This window comes from Syngnathoides biaculeatus, chromosome 18, assembly GCF_019802595.1.
Source record: "Syngnathoides biaculeatus isolate LvHL_M chromosome 18, ASM1980259v1, whole genome shotgun sequence".
In the NCBI taxonomy this organism is placed as follows: Eukaryota; Metazoa; Chordata; class Actinopteri; order Syngnathiformes; family Syngnathidae; genus Syngnathoides; species Syngnathoides biaculeatus.
In genome coordinates this window covers 9,960,238-9,983,348 of record NC_084657.1, presented here as the reverse complement: position 1 = coordinate 9,983,348, position 23,111 = coordinate 9,960,238, and the positions used below count along the sequence as shown (strand labels likewise).

Below are 23,111 nucleotides of genomic sequence, written 5' to 3'. Positions count from 1 at the left end.
AATGTCACAAACGAGCAAAATCTCTCGCTGCGGTACAAAAGGACACCGATTTATTTTAAATGGATGACCTCTGAGTCGACCGCATTAACACTGACAATTTCTACAATTTTTTTCCAAAATCATGAAATGTAAATACGCTTTAGCATAGATTGTGAACAATCACAGATGACAATACCAACATTCTGACATTGCGTTAGGAAGCTATCGCCAACATCCCCCCAAAAATATGTTTAGCCCATAATGTACAAAACAGATGCATCTATGTAAATGATGTATCACAGTTAACTTTTACACAGTGTGCCACGAGAAGAAAATATGCTGAAAATGCCTAATTTACTGCTTTGCAGGATGCAATCTGGTAAACATAACTTGCTCCGCTAATGAGCCCATCGCGTAAGGTACTTGAGAAATGAATTAGCAAACGCCCCCAACCCACATATGTGGTATTTTTTATGTTAATGGGGTGTATCACATTGTCTCCCTTCCTAGCTGCCAACAACGGTCAGGCGGCAGTCGTGTATTCCAATTTTAACTGTGACTTTGGACTTAGAGTCGGACACCTGACCATGTGCTTGCCCTGTTAGTCCTGTGAGTCCCCCTGCAAGGTGCCACAAATACTGTGCCCTTTTAAAAATCTGCCTGTGGTAGATAATAAGTGTTTTTCTACAAATTTCTGCTGTGCAAACCATTTTTGGCTCTAGATTAATGCCCCTTTTTTTTTTCCTGTTCCCTAATACCTTTTCCAGGATCCCGCAGAACTAAAACTGCTACCTCAGTTGGAAAAATCCTCCAATAATCCCGTGTGGCCATTTTAATTGGGCTCCAGTGAGGTAAGTTTTTTTTTTTTTTTTTTTTTTTGCAGACGCGTGTTCAAAAATCCCAGATTGACCCTCTCATGTGTTGCCATGAAACAGAAATTCTGCACATTGGAGATTTCTTTCACATTAATGGCCTTATCGCGACTCGCTCTCTGTATGAGGCGTACCCCCGCCCGCTTCGGCTGATGCAGCACCTGGCCAGGTTGCAATTACATTTGGAGATACAGTCCCCAAAAGCCAGTCTGTAGATTGCCTGCCAGATTTGTCCACTGGAAATAACAACCACTTTTTATTTGATCGAGGATTAAATGCTTGAAATATTATTTGTCAAAACAAACACCATTCCTAAGTGACTGAAAACAGCTTCGGCGGTATTTCTCGGAATAGCTCGTTTGGAGCCAGCTCACTTATCACGGAAGATGATCCTTTTACATGGTTAAAAAAAAATATGATTGGATTCTTAGTGCAGGATTGTCAGTTATCATTTTCCACCATCAAATCACCCATAATCGTAACGACCAGAGTTAAATCTGTCTGGTGATGAAGATGAGTGTTATATGGCTAAAGCATGATGGAGCTAGTGGGGTGACCTTGGGCCTAGATAGAAAAAACAAAACAACAACACAAGTGTTGAATTGTTTATGTCTATGTATTAGTGAAACATGAGGGTTCTGTCAAAGGGGTCTAGTATTGGTTTGTGACAGACAATTGACAGCTGAGGTCGAAATAATCAGCAACTCCGAATTGAAGCCAATGTCAAAGGCCTCCCACCTCCTATGCTTGCCCATCCCCCTTGTCTGCCAACCCGCGGAGGTCTGCGCTTGTCACGGAACCCTGACTGCGCGCCACGTTTTAACATACTGTGCACGATATCACATAGCTCCATGGGTCAATGTCCTTCAAATATCATTATCTTCTACCACCTTCATATCAAACCATCCATCTGTATCCTGTGCCGCTGATCCACACGAAGGTCGTGGGAGTGCCGGAGCCAAGCACAGCTGTCAACGGGCAGGAGGCAGGGTACACCCTGAACTGGTTGATAGCCAATCGCAGGGCACATGGAGACAGACAACAGTCACACTCACAATCACACCCAGGGGCAATTTTAGAGTGTCCAATTCATGTTGTACGTTTTTGGGATGTGGGAGGAAACCGGAGTGCCCGGAGAAAACCAACGCAGCCACGAGAACATGTGAACTCCACACGGGCAGGGACCGGATTCGAACCCTGGTTCTCAGAACTGTGAGGCCAACGCACTACAGCTGTACCACTGTGCCGCCCATTTCGAACCATTTAAATGGAAATCATTTTTATTCATGAAAATAATGAACACTACATCCTTCCTACAAAATGAAATACCAACAGATGTGCTATTATCAGAAATATTTACCTTCTTCCATTGTCCGCGCTGTCATGGATTCACTGTCTGCTCCCTGAAACTCATTAAAGTATGGTCGCACTTTAATCTCATAGACGATTCCTTTCTTCAGAGCCAAAAGAGTCATGTCCCTCTGTGAGGAGACTTTCAAGTCCTGTATCTGCCACGGTCCCGGAGAAGGCAGCCCTGATGTCTGCCGGTACAGAACCCGGTAGCCCTGAATAAACCGGGATGGATTGTCCACCTGAGAGGAGGCAATAGTAAGAGATGGGAGGGGAAATTATATGGCAATATACAGTGAAGAAAATGAGTATTTTAACACCCTGCTATATTGCAAGTTCAAGTATATATATATTCATTTTATTGGTGTAGGCAGGGTATAAAAAAGAAGCTGGTTATCATCAATTAGTCATAATTAGGACTACTTTACTGGTAACTAAAATCAAACACAATTGAGGTATCTCAACCCTAAAATGGTACAATGGATTTCAATTACATTTTTAATAAATTGAACAGCATCTCTTGGTAACCCTAGCGATGAAAAATCATGTGGGCAAGTTGTGTTTCTCAAATTCACTTTGTTCCTCAGCAAAATAATGTATTTTGACGTGTTTATTTTGAGGAATAGTAGTCCAAATATAAGAGGTTGTGCTCAATTGGCTTATGTAACTTCTTGCCGTGTGTTTCTTTTGTTTGCTTCTCTCTCTCTCTCTCTCTCTCTTTCTCTTGTTTTTATTTCTTTATTTATTTCAGGAGGAAAGTAGGTTCTACCCTCTTCTAAACCACTGAGTACTTACGGTCCACGTGACTTGTACCGAAGTGGAGCTCAGAACGATGGGGTTATGCATGCTGACCACTACATCCCCTAACTCCTTTTGTACATGCCGATGGTCCACTCCCTGAGCAGTGGGACTGATGTCTGAAAAGAGCAAGCAATATGAATTAAACTGCAATGCTTATATCTTCACAACTCGATACATATCTTTTCGCTGCTACCTTGTGTCCGCACAGGCTCTGACATGGGGCTGGGGTCTCCCAGCCCCTGATCATTGACCGCCCTGATGATGAACAGGTAGACAGTATTTGGTCGTAGGTCACTGACGGTGAACTCTGTGTTCTTCACATGGTCTGCCGCTGTCTGCCAGCTGTTGCTTACCGATTGACTGTTTGAAAAGCAAGGATGGTTTCCATGAAGGGGAGAAAATATTCTTTTTATTAGTGTATCTCATTGAAGTGGAGACCAAAAGACAGGAAAACTAAAAAAAAAAAATAATCGTGGTATTATGATCTCAAAACTCCAGTTAATTAAAATGTTTCCTTCCCTTCTCACAGCAATACTGATGAAACAATATGTAACGTTGTCATCTTCTTAACAGGAATTCCAATCAAAAAAAGAGGTCTTCAATGCCTCACGATTAACTAAATGACACATTTCTATAATACTTAAATGTTATCTGCTTGGGATATTTATGTAGTTTGCTTTGAAACAAAACCACCTCTCATCTGCTTTTTTTTTTTTTTTTTTGGGGATTGGGGCCATGGGGGGGATGGTTCTCTAAACATGGCTCAAGGCCACGGGTCACAGACATACCCAAAGGCCTCAATGACATAGGAGGACACCGGGGAGCCAGCCTCTGGCCCCGGTTCCCATGACAACGAGATGCTGCTTTTGGTGACATCAGTGACCTCTGGCTTGGAGGGGGGCCCCGGCAGGGCTGTCAGGTTGCTAGACAAGAAGTCAGTGGGGTCAGTGGAATCTGACCCCAGAAAATAGAAATCAGAAAATATATATAAATATCACATATATATAATTATCATATTAATAATAGCAAAAAAATGCAAATGACACAAAGTTACAATGCAACTTAGTTTTGCATACCTGTTATATCTAAGTAAGCGCTCCATGATGTTTCTCCACTAGAGCTGGTAGCAACACACGTGTACAATCCAGAATCTGATAGCTAAACATAAAATGGAATTATAATTATGACAAAGTCTGCAGCTATAACCCTAAACAGGATTTATTATCTCAAATTAAAACAGATGCTGGGGGGGGGGCAATATCAGTATCGGAATCAGAATCACCATCATTGGCCGAGTATATAAATACGCGTCCGGTCGTCATGAAAAACAATCACTGAAAACAGTGATTATGTGACGACAACGTCGTCAGATCATTTATGCTTTTTCACAATTATATTCTATTCATACTGCTTAAAACCGCTAAACAACAATTGGAGAACTGTCGTTTGAACACTGAACTCTTTTCTCATGTTAATCCAGCGCAGTGGTTGGAGCAAATCTTAGACCGAGTTTTTGCAATTGCTCAGATGTATGCTAGGTGTCATATTTGTAGAAGGCAGTCTGCTCCGCTGTGGAGATGAACTTCATTTGGTGCCAATCAAAATGGCTCCTCCCATTCCCTTTAAATGTGGTGCAATGACAGTTTTGCATGGTAACATTTTGGTGTGGAAGAAGACAATGTTTATTTGCAGCAGTGGGTGCACGTTCACCGTTCTTGGCCAATGTGGCAACATGCAATGTGAGCCTGTGTACACTTATGAAATACAGAATGAGCTCGTGAGAACCACTGGTGACATAAATACGTATAAATATTTTGTTTTTCTTTTCAGTGACCTCTTAGGCAGAGGTAACAATTTGAAGCAATAGTTGTTGTACAGCGATGAACATGCCTCAGTATTCTTTGCTCATTCAGACTGCAAAAAGCCTAGCTTTCAGATGTGTTCTGTTGTTACGTGAGCGTGAATCCAGTAGTCTTTGCAAGTATGATCCCAGATGGTTGCTACAAGCTCTTGCGTCAGTCTGGGCTTTTGAAGGAGGTTTGCAGCTACCAGTACAGTAAAAATGCATTAACCTTCACTGGCCTGCATTTGGCTCGAAACAAGCTCCAGAGTGGATAAGAGAAAACCTTAAAGTCGAGCAATGAAAAAAAAGAAGAGCCCAGTAAAAGCTGACATTAATTTCCTTAATTGATTTCCTTCAATAATAGTCGTCCTCCATTCCCAGAACCATCAACATTATCATGAGGAGTGCTGACACGGGAAATACTCAAGCAGTGATATGATCATCTCGCTCATATTGGCAAAGCCTCTGGGACCACGGGCACTTGAGCTCTCTCTCAAGAGATAGTGGAGGTGGGCGACACGGGCGGAGCATTTTGACACAGAGACGGGACCCTGCATATTTAAGTCCCCTTCAATTAGATCCGCACCATCAGCCTCCAACAGTCGCTGTCCTTGAGTCCGATTGTTGCCGCAGTCATTCTGACCAAATGGCCGACCAAACAACTGTATGCTGTTTTCTTCTGTTTAAATACCACAGTTGTGCTGTTTTCATCAAGTCATCAGATGGGCTCAAAAAAGATCATCCAGAGTGATTTTAAATACAAGTGTAATTATTTTGGATTTGATGTTTGCCACTTGAACAATACAGTATCGGCAAACGCTGTGTCACAATTAAGCTACAATAGATTTTTAACGCAGGGGTTTTAGGATGTGTGTCCATGTGCTCAACAAATTACTTTTTCAGTTTTTTTTTCATCCAAATTGAAAAGGTTGTTAACAGCCTAACCTGATTTATTGGTTTAATTCTTTAACCGTATCAGGTTAGAAAATTTTTTAGCGAGACTTGCAATTAATCAAAACATTTTGCATCGTGTAACAACATTGATGTCACCATACTGTCATGAGGAAAGGTGACCTCATTACCTGTTGTCAGGCATTGTGGTGGAAAGAGTCATGTGCATCTAAACACATCTACAAAAGACTAAATTGATACAGCTCGGAGCAATTTTATTTCGTGATCAGGAGATTAATTAGGAATCCCTTGATTTTATGAATTAATTTTTCATCTCCTCTTGAGAGTGAAATTATATTTTCACAGCTACAGACAAAGTAGAGTATAAGTATTATATTGCAATTTAAATCTATGGTTTCTTTCACTTTGGAGTAAATAGTTCATCAAATAATGATTTATTACCAATTCAAACATACTTGTACTGTAAATTCTAATTATTTGGCTACTTGAGTGGGGTAAATTATTTGAAACAGCCCTCAGTGTAATGCAGAATATTTTTTATGCAACAATCACAACAATAAATATATTGTGAAATAAAAAAAAGGTAGCAATTAAAACTGAGCTTGACTGTCTTTGTAAAGGCAGGATGTTTGATACAGCTCATATATTAGATCTCTCTTGTGCCAGCGGTCATGCTGTTGTGGGTTTACACTTTTGCGATAGAATTGTAAATATTGTATGAATAACGAGGACAAACTAATGACCCCAGCTCACCTTGGCACTCTGTATTTGTAGGCTGCCATGTTCCAGCAAGGAAAAGCGCCGGTCTTTTCCCAGCAGACTGATCCCGTTCTTTCGCCAAGTAATGGTGGGCTGCGGGTCTCCCGAAGCCTGGCACCTGAGTATGCTCACGCCCCCCAACGCCTGAGTTTGGTTGTAGGGGCCTTGGCGGATGATTGGGGGTGGGCGGTCCTTCAGGGCTGATGATGACAATCATGAAGAAATACATCATAAAACAGTTTTTTGATGGCATCAGATGGTGATTTGGTATTCTCTATCATGGCATAATGTTGCCTTTCTTGCCGGAAAAAAAAAAAAGCATGACCTTATCACAAGGTGCTAATTAGTGATTGCAATTATTGTACTTCTGATATGTTCAAACTCAATCTGATGGATCTGCAGTGAGAGGAAGTGACTGTTTTGAACCTTTTCCAGAGTAGAGCAGTATGCTCATGGCACTGCATCACACCTTTCAGTTTTAATTACTAGGTGAGGATTAATGATGCTTAACCTGTGGTGTTAATTATGCTACCTTCTTTATAAAGCCTTTGAACACATCCTTGCCTGTTGGTTGTAGACTACAATGACTGTCCTCTCTCTTGGCATATTTCTCTGTTGTACAGCAACAAATTAAACTCTAAATTAGCATGCCAAGGAGGACAACAATGCTTTGCTTTAAAAGCTTTCTAAAGTATGTTATATCATCCAGAAAACAGCTTTTGCACTCTGCAACAGTAATTTTCTACAGTGTTGGATCTCTCCAGGCCTTGTAACAACTCCTTGGCTTCCAATTTTCTCACTGCTGCTCTCAACTGTTATCAGGTCTGTCTCCATATTCACAAGTGTTTACAACAGTTTCCCTTTGCCTTTTTTTTTTTAATCACAATGTCTGCGACAAAAAGAGAACCAAAAATACAAGCACAGCAGTTGTGAAATAAGGCAAAACTACCGAAGCATCTTAATGTACACGCACAGCCTGAGGCGGATCCAATATTATCCTTTCAGACCCATTAAAACAATAAGTAATCATCACGATTTATAGTTGCGGATTTATTGTGCCACTGACTCATCACAGATGACTACAACTGATTATCTCCTCTTTAAAAATACTGAAATACCTGTTTGTCGAAAAGGTAATAAATGCTACATTTGAGTCCGTATAAGACATACAGAATTTATGAAATCTAATGATTTCATGAGCTGATTAGCCTTTGGCAGGCTATCCATGTCTGCTATATGATTATATTTAGTTTTGAAAGAAATCCTGCATGCTTCAGTCCAACTTTCTCCGTATGCATTCAAAGACTCAAAGTCGAAAAGAGCATCAACTGCTCCAAGAAGGAAGCAGCACTTAGCACTTAATGCTGACATTAAAGATTGGTCCAAAAACGTCTAAGTGTGTGTAAATGTGTCCATCAAGGGGAATTTTAATTTAGGTGTTTTCAGACCACTTACATTCATCGTAGGGAGAGGGTCATTAAAAAATAACAATTGTTGGTGACTGGCATTTGCAGCACGAAAATGTTGTCTTGCAAATAAAACTGTGGGCAGCCTGAAATAATCACTGATCATGGCTCTAAACAAGGCTTCAAGTTTATCTGTTTACGTATTTTACGTGATTTATAGCTCATTTTGCAACAATATGAAAAGACCATAACCATAAATTATTGCATGTGTTACGATAATGCTTTTTGCTGCGCAATATCACAGAAACACCATTTTAAGGGATTAAACAAATAAACACAGCCCAAAAGAGGAAATTTGACAGGAATATTATTGTGTCATTCAGTGTCTGGATAGTTATTTTGTACAACTTTAACAATAAATAAACAATTGAACACCAAAACATACCGTAATTAATATTAGGAGGTTGGTCTTCAGAAAAAATTGTGTGGCAATGGTTTGTAATTATTATTTTTATTTTGTTGTCTGTGTCGTGCTGCTGGTAGATTTTGGTTATGCAATTATACACGTGTATATATATTAGAACAGACAGTGTGTTGTTTGGGGAAATGTAAATAGCCAAGGCTTTGTACTACATTTAATTATGTTTGATTAACTTTGATGTGTTGGATGAAGTGCGTGTGCTTTGGTCTCCTTGCATACCGTCTGCCACCTCCAGCTGGGCTTTGGCCAAGATGCTGCCCGCTACAGTGAGAGCCTGGCAGATATAATAGCCCGCGTCTGAACGCTGCACTGATGAAATGGTCAACTCTCCATTCACGGACACAGACACGCGACCATCGCCCTGCGTTGGCTGACTGGGGAACAGAAGATCCTGCAAGAGGTAAAGTTGCAAAAGGAAACTCTTCAAATGAAACAAAATTTTTCCTTCTTGTGAATCCCATCGCATTGTGCAATTTGATTATGAAATCCAGCATTGATCAAAGATGATGGGAAAAAAAAAAAACATAATTTGTCTCACACTTGTAATGTGCTGCTCATCGTTCATTGAATAAAGGCACCTTTGAACTTTTAAACTTTAGGGCTCATCAAGAAGTCATTTAATGTCACATTGAAAGGGATGCTCAACAATTTGCGTTGTCCAAAATGACGCACACTCATCTGGGAAAGAAGCTAAATGTCTTTCTTCCAACAGAAGACCTGACTGTCCCCCAGAGTGTTTATGCTGCACTTACGAGAGTTGAGCCATCAGCTTTGTTGGTTTCTGCACCCCAAGCAGACAAGCTGGCAGGAAAGGACATTAGCCTGCTTTCATTACTTCTAATGACTCTAATGTGAGCCGGCTGGTCAGAACGGCGTCAACTAATGATGAATGACCACTTCATTATCTGTGCGAGCCACAAAAACCCACACACAATGTCACCCCAGTTTGATCAGTTTAGTTGTTTTTAGACAGCTTTATCCTCCCTGCTGCAATGTTGATGTCTGTCTTAGCATGATGGTCTCCACGGGGAAATTAGAATACTCTCATCATGTCCTGCATGGATGTTATAGCAAACACTTGAAGCCAAAAACTCACCTGGCTGCCATCTCGTTGCCAGAACACAGTGGGTTGAGGTTTTCCTCTGGTCTCACAGGGGAAGGTCGCCGTTCGTCCTTGAGCCACAATCTGGTCACGGGGTCGCACCACAAACTGGGGCGCCTCTGAGTATTACAATATCATACAGTGCACTCGCTTACTGGCAGTCAGCATGAAACATCTAGCTGTTCATGCGAAAGGGGATTTTAATCACATAAACTGCCAGAACAGCAGATACTGTAAGCAGAAGTGTGGCTCACTCTTCAAATTTTAATGGTCAAAAACATAACAACGCCTAAAGTGACACAAATATATCTATGGCTTCTCAGTGGATCCTGGCAGGGAAGGTCAGTGATTGAGATATAATGCAGATGTGCCAGTAAAATACCATTTTCATGAATGTGTTTACGAATTTTCATTAAAGTGCTCGATGCGTGACTTTAAGGACACACACAACAAAATAAAACCCAAAATAAAACAAAAATGCATGCACATGGGATCAGCTGTTACTTACCAACAGGGCGAACTGGTGACAACAATGGTGTGGGTGAGAGATTAAGTCACAACACACAGAGAACGAAAGCAGAGGAGTAGAGGGAAAGAAAGCAAAATAATGAAAATCAGAAATGAATGAGATGGCGTCGGGTTTCCATCCGTGGAGTTTGTCCGTGGACAGATGGCTCTCATTCACCACATTAGGTGGAGGGACAAGAACCTTTGCCATGAATTCATTCTTAACAGTAGGTTAAGTACATTATTTATATCACATCGCAATAGGGGCACAATAGGCTGGCACCCTAAAAGCGGCTACTTTTTGAGCAACTTGACCCGTTCACAAAGGACATGGACAAAACTGTATATTGAAATGATGTTGAAACAGTTGGAATTGGGTTGAATAAGTTCCTAAAAATAAACTTGTAATAGCTACCATGTTACACCCAATTCCCTCTCACTATCGTAAAAAAAAAAAAATGTACCAAGGTCAATAAATAGGGAAAAAAAAGTTTTCCATGTCATTGTGGACATTCGCTAAACAGTGAATACAAATATGAAGGGAGTGAGATTGAAAAAATGAGGAGAAAAAAACTTTAAATTTAAACAGGCTAAAATGTTCATATTCAATCTGTCGTCTGGGCTCTAAAAGTAATCAAGACCATTGTTCTGTTATATATAAAAAAAAAAAAAAAAAAGTTGAGGCCTGGCCGAACCTGACAGCAGGGAGGCAATATAACGCTGATAAAATGTGCAATAAAGGACTGATTGTTCAGTGAGTTGGGAGTTACAATAAAAAAAAAAATTGTGATTGAAGAGAGCCCACCTCTGATGGTCAGGTAAGCAGAGGCCTCCACTTTGCCCACACGGTTCTCGGCTTGGCAGGTGAATGTTCCCTGATCGCTCACGGTGGCTTTCTTTATCCTCAGCAAAAGATCCTCTTTTTCATACCTGATGTCATACCTGGTAACAGAGTGGTACCACTGTGGAGCTTCAATATTGAAAACTTTCACACCGCACATCAGATACCGTGCATCTTCCAAAAATATATTTAATTTCAAGATGTAGAGTCACTGTGCAGTGACAGATAACTGTGGTTAAATGTTGCTGGGTTCTGTTAAAAAAGGCGGCCATTATGTTTCTGTTATGATGCTGATGTGGCTAATTTTTCAGCATCTCTGTGTAATTACCGCGCTACGATCTTGGCTCCCTGAAATGTTTTACAAACATAAAAACAAAACCTCATGGGCAGAATGTCTCACGAAGATATATAAATCAACACTCACATGAGCCATGATTGTATTAAAACCTTTTTATTTCAAAGCGTATGTCATTGTTGATTGTTTGAAGGCACCTCACTTTCGGAGGCAATTAAGACTCCCGAACATGCGTACGCACCGCTGCGGAAACAAAACGGACAGTGCAATTACGCCGCCATGAAGGCATGGCAAAATTAAAGGTGCTTTCAGCTGGAACCCCGACTGTTCCACTATTTCAATATTTATAACGATGAACCACCCACTGTGGTGTGGGGTGGAGAGAGAAAGCGAGAGAGTCCTGAGTCAGACAGACAAATTGTCTGAGAGAAAAGGAGTGGCACAGTCTGACAAAATGTATTTGATGAATGAGCAGAGCAGTCAGAAAATGACTAATTCATTGTGTCCGTGCGTCAATGTGCAGCCACCAGTGAAAAATTCTGTACCATAAGGGTACTGTTGCTTCAGTGGGAACAAGAGGGACATCTCGGACGGTTCAGATAAGAGGGGCTCGACTCGGAATGAGTGGAAAGGCAAAGGAGTCAGCCCCACCTCTCTGGGGTCTCTTTGGCATGAGAGATCTTGTGAAATTGTGCAGCCAGCCGTGCTGATTTCCAGATACAAGACAAGTCAGGCAGAGAATTGTCACAAGGAGTGAGAAAAGTCATATTTGAAAGTGCGTGCGGTGGGGGGAGGGAGGTGGGGGTTGCAGGGTCATTCCAGAGGTGGGTGAGGACTCCATTCAAAGAACATCACTGACCCAGATACACACTTCCCATGAGGATGAAGAGTAAAAGAAGTGGAAGGACGGACGAAAAATAGGACGTTTCATGATTTGCGACATCATGACATAACACATGAGAGGAGGGACCAGCAGACCATCGTAGATGATTTCATTTTGGATTGATTAGCTGTACTAGCACAATCACGGTTTATTTAACCAGTCTCCATATTTTAGATTACTCAAATGTCTTGTCGGCAACGCACATCTTTGTAAAGCTACTTTAATTGCCCAGATTGCATCCCAAATGTATAAAGTGCTGAGCAGCAACTATCCACTCAGCAGCAATCTGCAAATAAATATTCGTATGATGTGGATACTTTGGTTGAAAGCCCAAAATATTGCCGACATGTACAATTGCCTTCAAAGGTTCGAATAATAAAGCGCCGGCCGCCGGTATTCGACGCACAATGTTTACTTCATATAGATATTATTCCTTGTAGGGCTTAGGATTGGATTACTTGATATTAAACCCCGTGCAACACGGGCTGGACCACGCTGGACCAAAATGAGCCCTATGTGCAACATAAAAAGAACAGAGGTGCTGGGAGAGTTTCGAGCAATCAAAGCGGGGGTACTTTGTTCCGGTATGAGCGCCGATGTTCACACAGCAAATAATGAGATTCTCTGTGGCTAATAAATGATTTCTGCCACACTGATGAAAGTCCACAAGTAACATGTCAAATTGCTTCTTTGCTTCTTGGGGGACTCATTAGCTTTGCTTCAGTACCTCCACGTCATCACTTTTGCCACGTTAACATGCACACACAAACCTTCATTAAACGTGCAGCACACGCATTCCAACTCTTGGCTCACCTGCCACGGGGAATATCCGCGTCCTCCTTTTTCCAACGCAGTGTGGGAGGTGGGTCACCGTGGACCTGACACCTGAACTCCACGCTCTCATCCACTAAGACCACCTGGTTCACAGGCCGCTGCACAAACACTGGTCTCTCTGGATGTGGGGAAGAGTGCACTTACAACAGAAGCTAAATTGACTTGTAAGACTTTGATAAATACTGTATGTGATGGTGAGCAGTAAATACCTGAGACAGTAGTGTTTTATTGCTTTTCCAGTTCTTACCAAAGACGGAGAGTTGAGCCTTTTCACTCTCTCGCTCCCCGACTATGTTGGTGGCCACGCAAACGTAAATCCCTACATCGCTCTTTTGTGTGTTGGAAATGCTCAGTTTTCCTCCACGAACCTGAAAAGAAAGCATCAAATCCAAAGCAATTCTTAACATTGCAGTTTGTTAACAAAATTAGGATATATGATGATTTTTTTTTTTTTTTACTATACTTTCAACTATTTCACAACTCATCCTTTAACTTTTCTTACAACTACAGGACGAGATTACCTAAAATGACTCGACCCACCTCTGCTGACCTTTGGACTATGATGAAGTATGGGCATTCTTAGTATGAATATTTTGGCGCAGAACCCCAAAACTGTAAAAAATGTTGGCATTTTTCCCAATTTTTCTGTGAACGTCTATAAAAGTTTCAATGCGATGCTGATCCAAAGTAGCGTGTACTGTTGAACGATTTCCAGAAAATAAGGGTGAAAGAGGCAAATGAGTAACTCACTGAGATCCTCTCATCTTTGAGATCAAGACGAGCCTTGTCTTTCCTCCAGTAGGTGGTGGGCTCAGGATGCCCACGGGGAGGCTGGCACTCCATAGCAGCCGTCTCGCCAACCGCCACCACCACATCCTGCGGGTTCTGTCTGAAGTCGTCTCGTAACACTAAGATAAAAAAAAAAAAAAAAAAAAAAAAACAGGAGTCAAAGAATACAGTATATCATTTTGTTGAATTTGTTAATAGTGGCTTTGCGCACTTGTGATTCCTTCCCGGTCTGGACGTCGTGGGGTAATATATCAGTTTTGGCGTGCAGTACTATGACCAAAACTTTTTAATTAATATTAGACAACCTTTACTCTCACAAAAGTGAAATTTGCTAGTTTCTCTTCGCTTAAAAAAAACTAAAGTTGCCCAAGTGTTTGGAGTCATGTAACAGAAATTAAAGTAAGCAACAAAGGCGCCAAGTTGGCCTCCACAAAATGGAGTGCTTTCAACCATAATGTCACAAGAGGATATCAAGTCTACCATAATTCGTTATGTGTTGTGAATTTGGATGATAGAATGTCAGTGAACATTTTTGAACAGAGGTTAAAAAATAATGCATAATCTCTTCTTCAAATTATTTTTCCATCTCAAAAATATGCTGCTTATCCTCACAAGGGTCGCGGGAGTGCTGGAGCCTATCTCAGCTGTCAACGGCCAGGAGGCAGGGTACACCCTGAACTGGTTGCCAGCCAATCACAGGGGGAAATTTAGAGTGTCCAATTAATATTGCATGTTTTTGGGAGGTGGGAGCAAACTGGAGTGCCCGGAGAAAACCCATGCAGGCAACAGGGAGAACATGCAAACTCCACACAGGTGGGGCCGGGATTGAACCCAGGACCTCAGAACTGTGAGGCCAACACTTTCCACCTGATCCGCCTGACATTGGGACTTATTGAGTGTTATTCTCCTGTTTTATATTTACGCAGATAGCATACAGTTATTCCCCTATAAGTCTAGCTATAGGTTGTGTATTACTGAGTGGTATTAACACTACGACATATAGGCATGAGATAACTTAGGTGCAAGAAGAATGCAAAAGGAGCAAGGCGAACAGGAATTTGAGAGTTGCAAGTGGGAAATTGTGCATTAATAATTCAAATACTACATCCCTACAGCCGTACTAGCAATGTCTTTGCACAGATAAATGGCAGTACATCCCACAAACTATACATCGCGACATCCTCTTCCAAGTGTGAAGGAGTTCATGTCTAAGCAAGTACAAGGTTGTGTGAGTGTGAAGGCAAGTAAAATAAACAGAATAGGAATATTTACTGAGTACCTTGGAGAGAAACTCTAAGGCTATTTATTCTCTTTTCTTGAAAAATATCGGGTATCTGATGTCAATAATGTGTATTACAGTATGTAGCTAGGCTGTTGATGTTAATGTTTTACTTGACAGATACAGCCGTCCAAGCATCACACTCTTCTTCTTTTCCTTTCGGCTTGTCCAGTTAGGGGTCGCCACAGTGTGTCATCTCAGATGAACGCACAATTTTACGCCGGACGCCCTTCCTGATGCAACCCCTCTGCATTTTAGCCGGCCAGAGAAGCTTACAACACCTGGTATTCCCAGGCGGCCACCCATCCAAGTACTAACCAGGGCCAGACCAGCTTAGCTTCCGAGATCTGACGAGATCAGGCGTTTTCAGGGTAGCGTGGCCGTAAGCCCCAAGCATCACACTCTCTTGGACGATATTCTTAAAGACATATGTGGAGTAAACATTTGAATATAAGGACCCACCTTAATTAACATTAGCAACAGAAATAGCACTTTTCGAAGTTGTGACATATTCAGTTCACCAGATTCTATTTATGATCATTTTCAGTTGCATGCCTCTGTTCTCCAAACAGTGCAGGGATGTCTGCACTGTACTCAAAGAAATGTAATCTTCAAGAATTGTCAACTTAACAGCCATACTGGTGCATTAAGAGGAGCGAAGCGCTGTTCGAGCTGATCAGTTACCGCTTGAAATCTTCTTCTGTCAAAGCTGTTCTCCCAAATATAATTTGCAAAGCTCGTGTTACGTCAAGTGACTACAGTCAGCCTTGCGCTGTGAAGCATCACTAGAATTATTGTTAAAAATAGAGATCGTTAAAATTCTTCAATGAAATACTTCCACTTCTCAATTCTGATGTGCTGTTTCCAGTAGATGTCAACCCGAGCTTCATTTTTGCATTAAATGTTTTGTTTCCAGCAATAACAGTGTGAAAATGATAGAAGATTCAAATGAACAATATGCTAATGTAACACTTCTGAAACTGATGAATAAAACACATCAAACAATTTCTGCTGAATGCTCATGGCCTACTATCTAGCTCACCATTTTATTTGTACAATTATTATCAACAACCCTTAACTTTAACTTTGCATATTTTATACCATGACAGATTAGTAATACACCACAGATGGGCATGAATTCTTTTCTCATCTTCTATCTGACTGTCATTGCTGGCTTTGAGTGCCTGCTGATACATTGCAGCAGGCAATCAACGTCCGAGAGGAATTCTGAGGTGAATAACAAAAATCAGCAAGGAGCCAAAGTCCCTTCAGCCAAGCTGTCAATGACATCCCAGTTGTGCTTGCTGAAAAGTGTCTCAGTGGTAGACTCCACTTTGGCACAGATGTGTGCACCACTGCATTGGCTGAACGACTCATTCCATAAATGACTCACTGCACTCATTCAGCTACTTTGCTCCAGTAAATATGAACCTAAAATGGCAGTCCACATCTCTAGAAATTCAGGATACAGGCACACAAAACATCGACAAGTGAGGAAAAAAAGGGGCAAAGGAAATCTTGTCTGAAGACATCAGGGGTAATGTTTTATTCTCGTAGCTTTGCTCTTTTTCAAAATGTGCCTGTACGCTAACTAACCCACATGAAAACCTCCAAGTCCTCATAAGCACCATTTAATCATGTGCTGAGCTATAATTTTGATTTCTCGTGCTGAATTTTAGCTGAACTAAAATGCATGAGAAAGTTGTGGTCAAAGGTTACGTTTTTGTCAGCACTTGACCTCTAGCAGTTTTTAGCAGATTAGCCTCACTTTGCAGGGATCACATACTGACACCTTTGTGAAATTTGGATTGATGATAAACATCATATTTCATGTTTGAATAAATGAGAAAGTGGGTAACTGATATAATACAATTTCCTGGTCATCAGTTATGGCAAATTAAATGGTCATGCGGGTGGGTACATTCTGGTAATGGCAGTAAGTGGTGCGACAATGATTTTTGTGTTGTAGATTGTGTGTGTGTGGGGGGGGGCAGTGTGCAGTGTATCTCAGAGCAGTTTTTCACATTTTAAATTCCCTTTTTTTTGCTACATAGGAGGAAGAAAATATGAGAAAGTGTTGCTTAATGAAGTGCTTGGTGTGTGTACAAACCAAAGCACATGAGCGTTGAGGTGGGGGTTGGGTTCTGTTCCAATCTATTGAGTCCCACTAGAGGAAGCGCCGATGTGTAGGTTGCTGCCGGCTGGTAATTTCAGACCACGGGGAGCCCACGCTCGTTGTTGTCTGATTGTCTTATGGTCAATTATTCAAAAGAGGCATTTGCTCGCCTCCGTCATTCAGCTATTTGATTTCCTAAATTGGGTGACAAAAAAATCATTGGCCTAATTGAGGGTTGTTTAGATACATTTTCTTTCAATTGTATCCTGAATTGCAATTCTCCATTATACTATACAGTATCATTAAAGTTCCATGAGGCCTCAACTTTACATCTTGATGCAAGCTTAAAAGCTATTCAGATGATCATAATGAAGCACATACAGTAAGTTGACACTGCTTTAAAAACATGTCTAGAATCTCGCCAGACAGTGCATTTGTTTGCCTCTCTGGTACAATAAATGCCAGGTGTATCCATTAGCTTGCTTGGATATATTGACAGTCTTACTTTTAAGCATCGGTCAAAGTTGGTGGTCATTTCATAACATAATGTCTCTTTAGACACAAGGAATAGTTGGTTTTGTTCAAGTCAAGCCATATTGTGAAGCTTTCAGATCCCACACGTATGATTTAACCAATTATGGTTGAAAAGCCATCTTCAGGAACCACAGCGACGATTAGCGATTGCATTTGAAGTGTCTCTTCACGACAGAAAGTGGTGGCAACCAACATTAAGATAACACTCTGAACAATTTGTCAAGGTGCTGTCACATTCAAGTAAGCCAACATTTAATTTTTTGTGATTCATTTTTGTTTAGAAATATGCCATGTAAGGGAAATTCAGCATTACAAATTTCTAAAGTATTTTCTCTGCATAAAGTCCGGATGAAATGCAAGATCAGTTTAGAATCTGATTTAAAAAAAAATAAAAACAACAGAAAAAAATGCATATATTAACTGTAGCTTTATTAATTGTTTTTTTTTTTTTAAAGTAAATACTCTGACCCCTGCCAAGGTTGCGAGTGTTTCTTTTTTTTTTACCTGCTACTTCCTGCCAACTACTCTGGATGGATGTTCTTCTGTCCTTGGTCTGCACATGCTTGATGCCCTTGCTTTGTTTTTGTGCCTGTGCCCATTCAATTGTAAAGCTGCGAATCATGTACAGTAAACAGTACATTTTGTGTTGTGCGCCGTTTGTTATCCTTTTACCCTGTAAAGCTATTCATGTGTACTTGGCTAACAAATTATTTTATGCACCTTTAAAGGGAAGGGAGTTTTTTTTTTTTTTTTTTTAGGATTTGGGGTGGGGGGGGGTAAAATTTGTCACAGTGTTTATTAATTAAAAAAGAATATTGCAATGAGTTCCCAACACAAAATGCTAAATAGCCATGTGTGGATAAACAGATGGTTATGTGTGAGAGATGTACTGCCCAATTAATTTATAAAACATGCAGGATTTTCTTACCCGGGCACACTCATGTGTGACTGACTGCATATGTGTGTGCGTGTGTTTGTGTGTCGATGTGCATGAAGGTAGGCGGGTGGTCTAGCACAGGAATATTGCTTGAGCCTTCACAGCCCAGCACAACTGTGTTGTGTTGTGATGGTATGGCAACAGAGCAAAGGCAGAAAAGAAACAGAATAATGTATGAGTGGAGAGGAAAGATGAAGACACCTTGTGAGTTGCTGCACAAAACAGATGGCTGCATTTCAGTTTGGGAATAACTTGCTCAAAATTGATATGCAGCTTGCAAATAAAGCTGGCAGGTTTACGCAGCAATGAAGTTGTTTTTTTTTTTTTTTAAGTAGATGGACTTTGTATGCACTTTAACGGTGCCTGATGTCAGGTATTGTGACAATCCAGTCTCACAAAATGCATTACAGCAGTTGAGAGATTTCATATGACAGGAGTATATTAAATTGTGGCTGAAGTTTGCTGAAGATTTTTTTTTTTTTAACACGATAGCCTGTAGGGGTGTGTCACTTTCTCAACTGCAGTCAACGATGTCCCATATCTGTCACTGGCAGAAAACACACACTGATGCAGACACACACACATGCAAAAGCAAACAAAGCAAACAACAACAATGAAAACAGCTGCCCTGTTCTTCTCACAAAGTTTGCTGATGTCCGAAACAATTCATCCCAGTTCAGGAAGTCAGAAAAAAAAAGAGAGACAGTTATGCCGACACAATCATGGGAAGTAGTAGATATCTGAATTATTTATTTCTTTATTTATGTGAATACATAAACAACTTAACATCCTTGTGCCCTAAAAAAGTCATCAGCAATCAGTCAGGACTGTGATGCACCAGGATATGAGAAGCGTTTACGCAACGTCCCTGAAGGCTACAAATGCAGCAGATGTACATCACCTAATCCAGTAGAATTTTGCATTCAACAAGAAAAGAATACACGAGAGGGACAATCAAGGCTTGTATTCGCATTGAAAACGCAGCGCGTGGCCTTGTTGAAAAGAAAATAGAATTGGCCACTTGGAAGTTATAACGCGGATGATGCAGTTGGTCAAATTATGACGGCGCAATGTAGACACTAAGATTTCTTTTTCTTCTTTTGTAATCCAGGAAGATGAAACCAGCATGTCCGACGGTGGTGGTGGTGGGGAAAACCCGTCGCCAAATTTGTAAGCAAGAAGAGCAAAAACCTTGCACCACTTCATTTTGCTGTCTGGGCTCATTAGTGTCAAATCCAATTAGGATCAACATGAAGGTTGGAAATTGATGTGGTGTAAAGGCAGCAAACCTGAGGTGAATGTTTTTTTTTTTTTTGTCAAATTTAAAAGCGTTTTAGATGCTATAAAATAGCACAATAACGTAACAGATTAATGAACCACAGACACGAAATATGTCTTTACTGTCTTTAGTAAACCTAAAGCAACGACTATAGTCTTAAATTTGCTTTCATTTTAGTGCTGCATAGACCTGAAAAAATCATTTAGCCACAATTTCCATATGTGGATGTGGATTTACATTTTAGGCGAGAATACAACACACCTCTTATGCATTTGGCCTTTGAATGTGAAGCCACCATGAAGGGTTAACAATAAACGCCCCGCCATTGTCATGTTTAATTAACTTCCGTTCTCCTGTCATGTAATGAAAATTGAAGTTGTGGATGGTATTGGAGGAAGGTCCTGCCGCTCCCCTCCGCCCGCTTGCTCTTCTTCTCCCCTCGTCTTCATCCTCACATCTCTCGCTCGCCATCCCTCCAGTTACTGTAACAGCCTTTCCCTCAGACCACATTTCCACATCTATAATTAATTAATCCTGTCTCCATGTATTTTTTCAAGAGAGCACATTCCGCCGCTTCCAAGACTGTGCTATATAAATCTGCTTATGCCTGCCTCGCAGACTATCTCATCAACTTACACCTGCAAAATATGAATGCATGTGTCTGCACGACATTATGCAAAGGGCACGCTTTTCGCATTTAAGAATGTTAAAAGAAATAATAGAGGTCCGTCCCGCTATTCCAAGTGTTTGAGAGTGACCATAAATATGGCGCACATATTCCTTCCCGAGCATTCATAAACACGGTATAAAGAAGCAAGTATAGAGCGAGACAAAAGAGATCATGGACCCTTAAAGCAATATTGCAGGGATGTACAACATGAGCTGGGGAATGAGTCAGGGATAAGAATTTAGCCTTTTATCTGCCTTATTTCATCACAGAACACGCGGTCACCCGCCGGAGAGAGTGCCGGCTTACAGTACACGCACCCGTCTTCCAAGTTCTCAAAGCCAAATTAAGTCGCCATCACTTTGTAATGAACGGGGCTTTTAAAGAAAACTAAATGCATCCCCTCACAGGACCTGAAGGGCTAAAATGCCGTAGTTAGTTTTTGTGTACCTTTTAAAAAAAGCCCACTGTTTTATTACATTTCATGTGCTGTATGTCTGCGTATGTTTCATTATTAATGGCAATATCACTTGAACCTTTTGTTTGAATTATTGTTTGGGGCTGCAAAAAATCCATCCATGAGATGAGATGCGCGTTTGCATCATCCAGCACGCTCAAATGCATCCCTAGACGGCCACCAGAGATTGTGATACTGAGCTCTGTTTAAACAACATCTCGGGTATTGCCGTCTTTCCATGGGAACGTGCAGATGGGCCACAATATTTGCATATTTGCACGCTACAGAGATTCATCCATTTGAATAGATGAAACTAGCAAGTCCTCAACTGTGTAAGAATTAAACCAATAACTTAATATCAATATGCGTGCTTCAACGTTAATATTTTGGGCCTTTATTTTACTGAATTCGAGTGACCTGAAATGATCACACATGGCCAAAGTCACGTGGTGCACATTTTCAAAAGATAAGAAATCGAGAGGAAAAAGATGCGGGGAAAAAGATTATTTTTAATGACTATAGTATGTTGTTATTTTTTTTTTTTTTACATTTTATCCAGTTCAAGTGAAATTTTCTTGCTTCTGTCTTTCTTGCTCCTCCGATGTACTTGCCAGCCACCAACACCGATGCTCCAGTGAGCAATCTAGGAGATGATTCAGCCCAAATCTCAGTTAATCACATTCCTACACGGCCCTCTGGTAAGCACAAGCCCACCCAATAGAAATCCTGCTCATATAGAAATGCTAAAAGAGCAGCTTTTGTTTGACCTTCTCTCCCCAAACCTTAGCAGCATGTCTTTCAAAGTCTTCAATTTCATAAAGCATCCCAGCATCCATAAGAAGAACCGCCGGTGCTGCTGTCAAATTGCTTTTGATGACATTTGTGTGGACAGATAGGTATGAAAAATGTGTTCAACCTTTCTTTGATCGACCATCACGGGGGGGAATAAAGCACCACCGCGCAAACACTCGCTCGCCGTTTTCCAATTCAGATAGCCGGGTCTAGGCATGAAAAAATTCTTCCCTGCATCCAGCTAGCCAACACACTAGATTAGGTCCTTTCGACACAGAGTTCAATAAAAAGTAGCATGACACAGTCGGCCATTATTTCTACAGAAAGTGGTGCGCAAGTCGACAAAATAACTGTAAACACTGACATGGCTAATCTCAGGCCAGCTGTTAGTGTGAAGTCCTTTAATCCTGATCCAGATCTGTGATGTGCTCATGTTAGTTTGGGCACAGATGAGCAATAGCCACCAGGCTGCCAAGTGGGCTAAAGGGAGCAGACTGCTCCCATGCCCACTTTTCAACATAACAAGCTGCGAATCTCTGGATCCTGAAACGCAGCCCCAATTATTTTGCTTTTAGGGTGGGTATCACCAAAAACACCGTATGTATTTATATCACTCCAACTGATCCACATTTCGTCTTCTCCCCCAAAATCCAAAGTAATTACATGAATATAAAACATGGATGTTGAGCTGAAAGCTGAAGCAATTTAAAGTCATTGCTTCATGCACAACAAAACAATGAGAACGAGGTCCTGACAAAGAATGAGTGAACACAAGCAACTGTGTACTCATTACAAAACGAAGGACAAAGGGGGCAGACACACTCGAGAAAGAACCACGTTCAACACTTCAGGCAAGCGCAAAAAAATAAACTCCACAATTATACATTTTGCCATGTTTTTTTTTTTTTTTTTTAACTTACAAAGCTAATGGTATCAGAACCTGTTGAAGTAAATAATTGAAATCAAATTGTCTGATGGTCTGCAGCTTGTCAATGTGAGTTCTGACTGACGGGGAATCAAGTATATGGTGCACTCAGGGAGGCTACATGCTGCGATGTAAGAACCCTTTGAATCACTGTCAAAACTGGCTGCGCACGGTGACACACTGCAGCCAGTCTTGTTGTCTGATCTGCATGCGACGCCGTGTGCCAAAGCCGATTGTCTGCGGACTGACGAACGGGCGGGCGGAAGAGACAAGACAACATCTGTGTCGTGTTTCTGCGAGAGGAAAGGTCAGAAGTGTAAGACGTGCAACGGATGACTGACAGATGCAAGGCGGTCCGTATTCTCAAGCTAACCGACGGAAGGAAATCCCGTCTTAATCTTGTGCATGAGCGCAATCATACTGCCGTCCCATATGTAATGCACTCAAACAAAATGTACCTTGTTGACTTAC

The 23,111-nt window shown here is 41.1% G+C and overlaps 1 protein-coding gene and 1 pseudogene across 1 annotated transcript in view; both read right to left on the bottom strand.

Moving 5' to 3' along the window:
- LOC133491666 (roundabout homolog 2-like) overlaps positions 1–23,111 on the bottom strand; it is a 57,410-nt gene that overhangs the window by 11,180 nt on the left and 23,119 nt on the right. Inside the window, 13 exon segments of the mRNA XM_061803092.1 lie at positions 2,212–2,443; positions 2,997–3,118; positions 3,196–3,362; positions 3,791–3,956; positions 4,079–4,160; positions 6,511–6,716; positions 8,623–8,794; positions 9,500–9,624; positions 10,014–10,025; positions 10,818–10,954; positions 12,845–12,983; positions 13,113–13,233; positions 13,616–13,773. Coding sequence (XP_061659076.1) covers positions 2,212–2,443; positions 2,997–3,118; positions 3,196–3,362; positions 3,791–3,956; positions 4,079–4,160; positions 6,511–6,716; positions 8,623–8,794; positions 9,500–9,624; positions 10,014–10,025; positions 10,818–10,954; positions 12,845–12,983; positions 13,113–13,233; positions 13,616–13,773 — 1,839 coding nt within the window.
- LOC133492338 (5S ribosomal RNA) lies at positions 15,203–15,321 on the bottom strand (annotated as a pseudogene).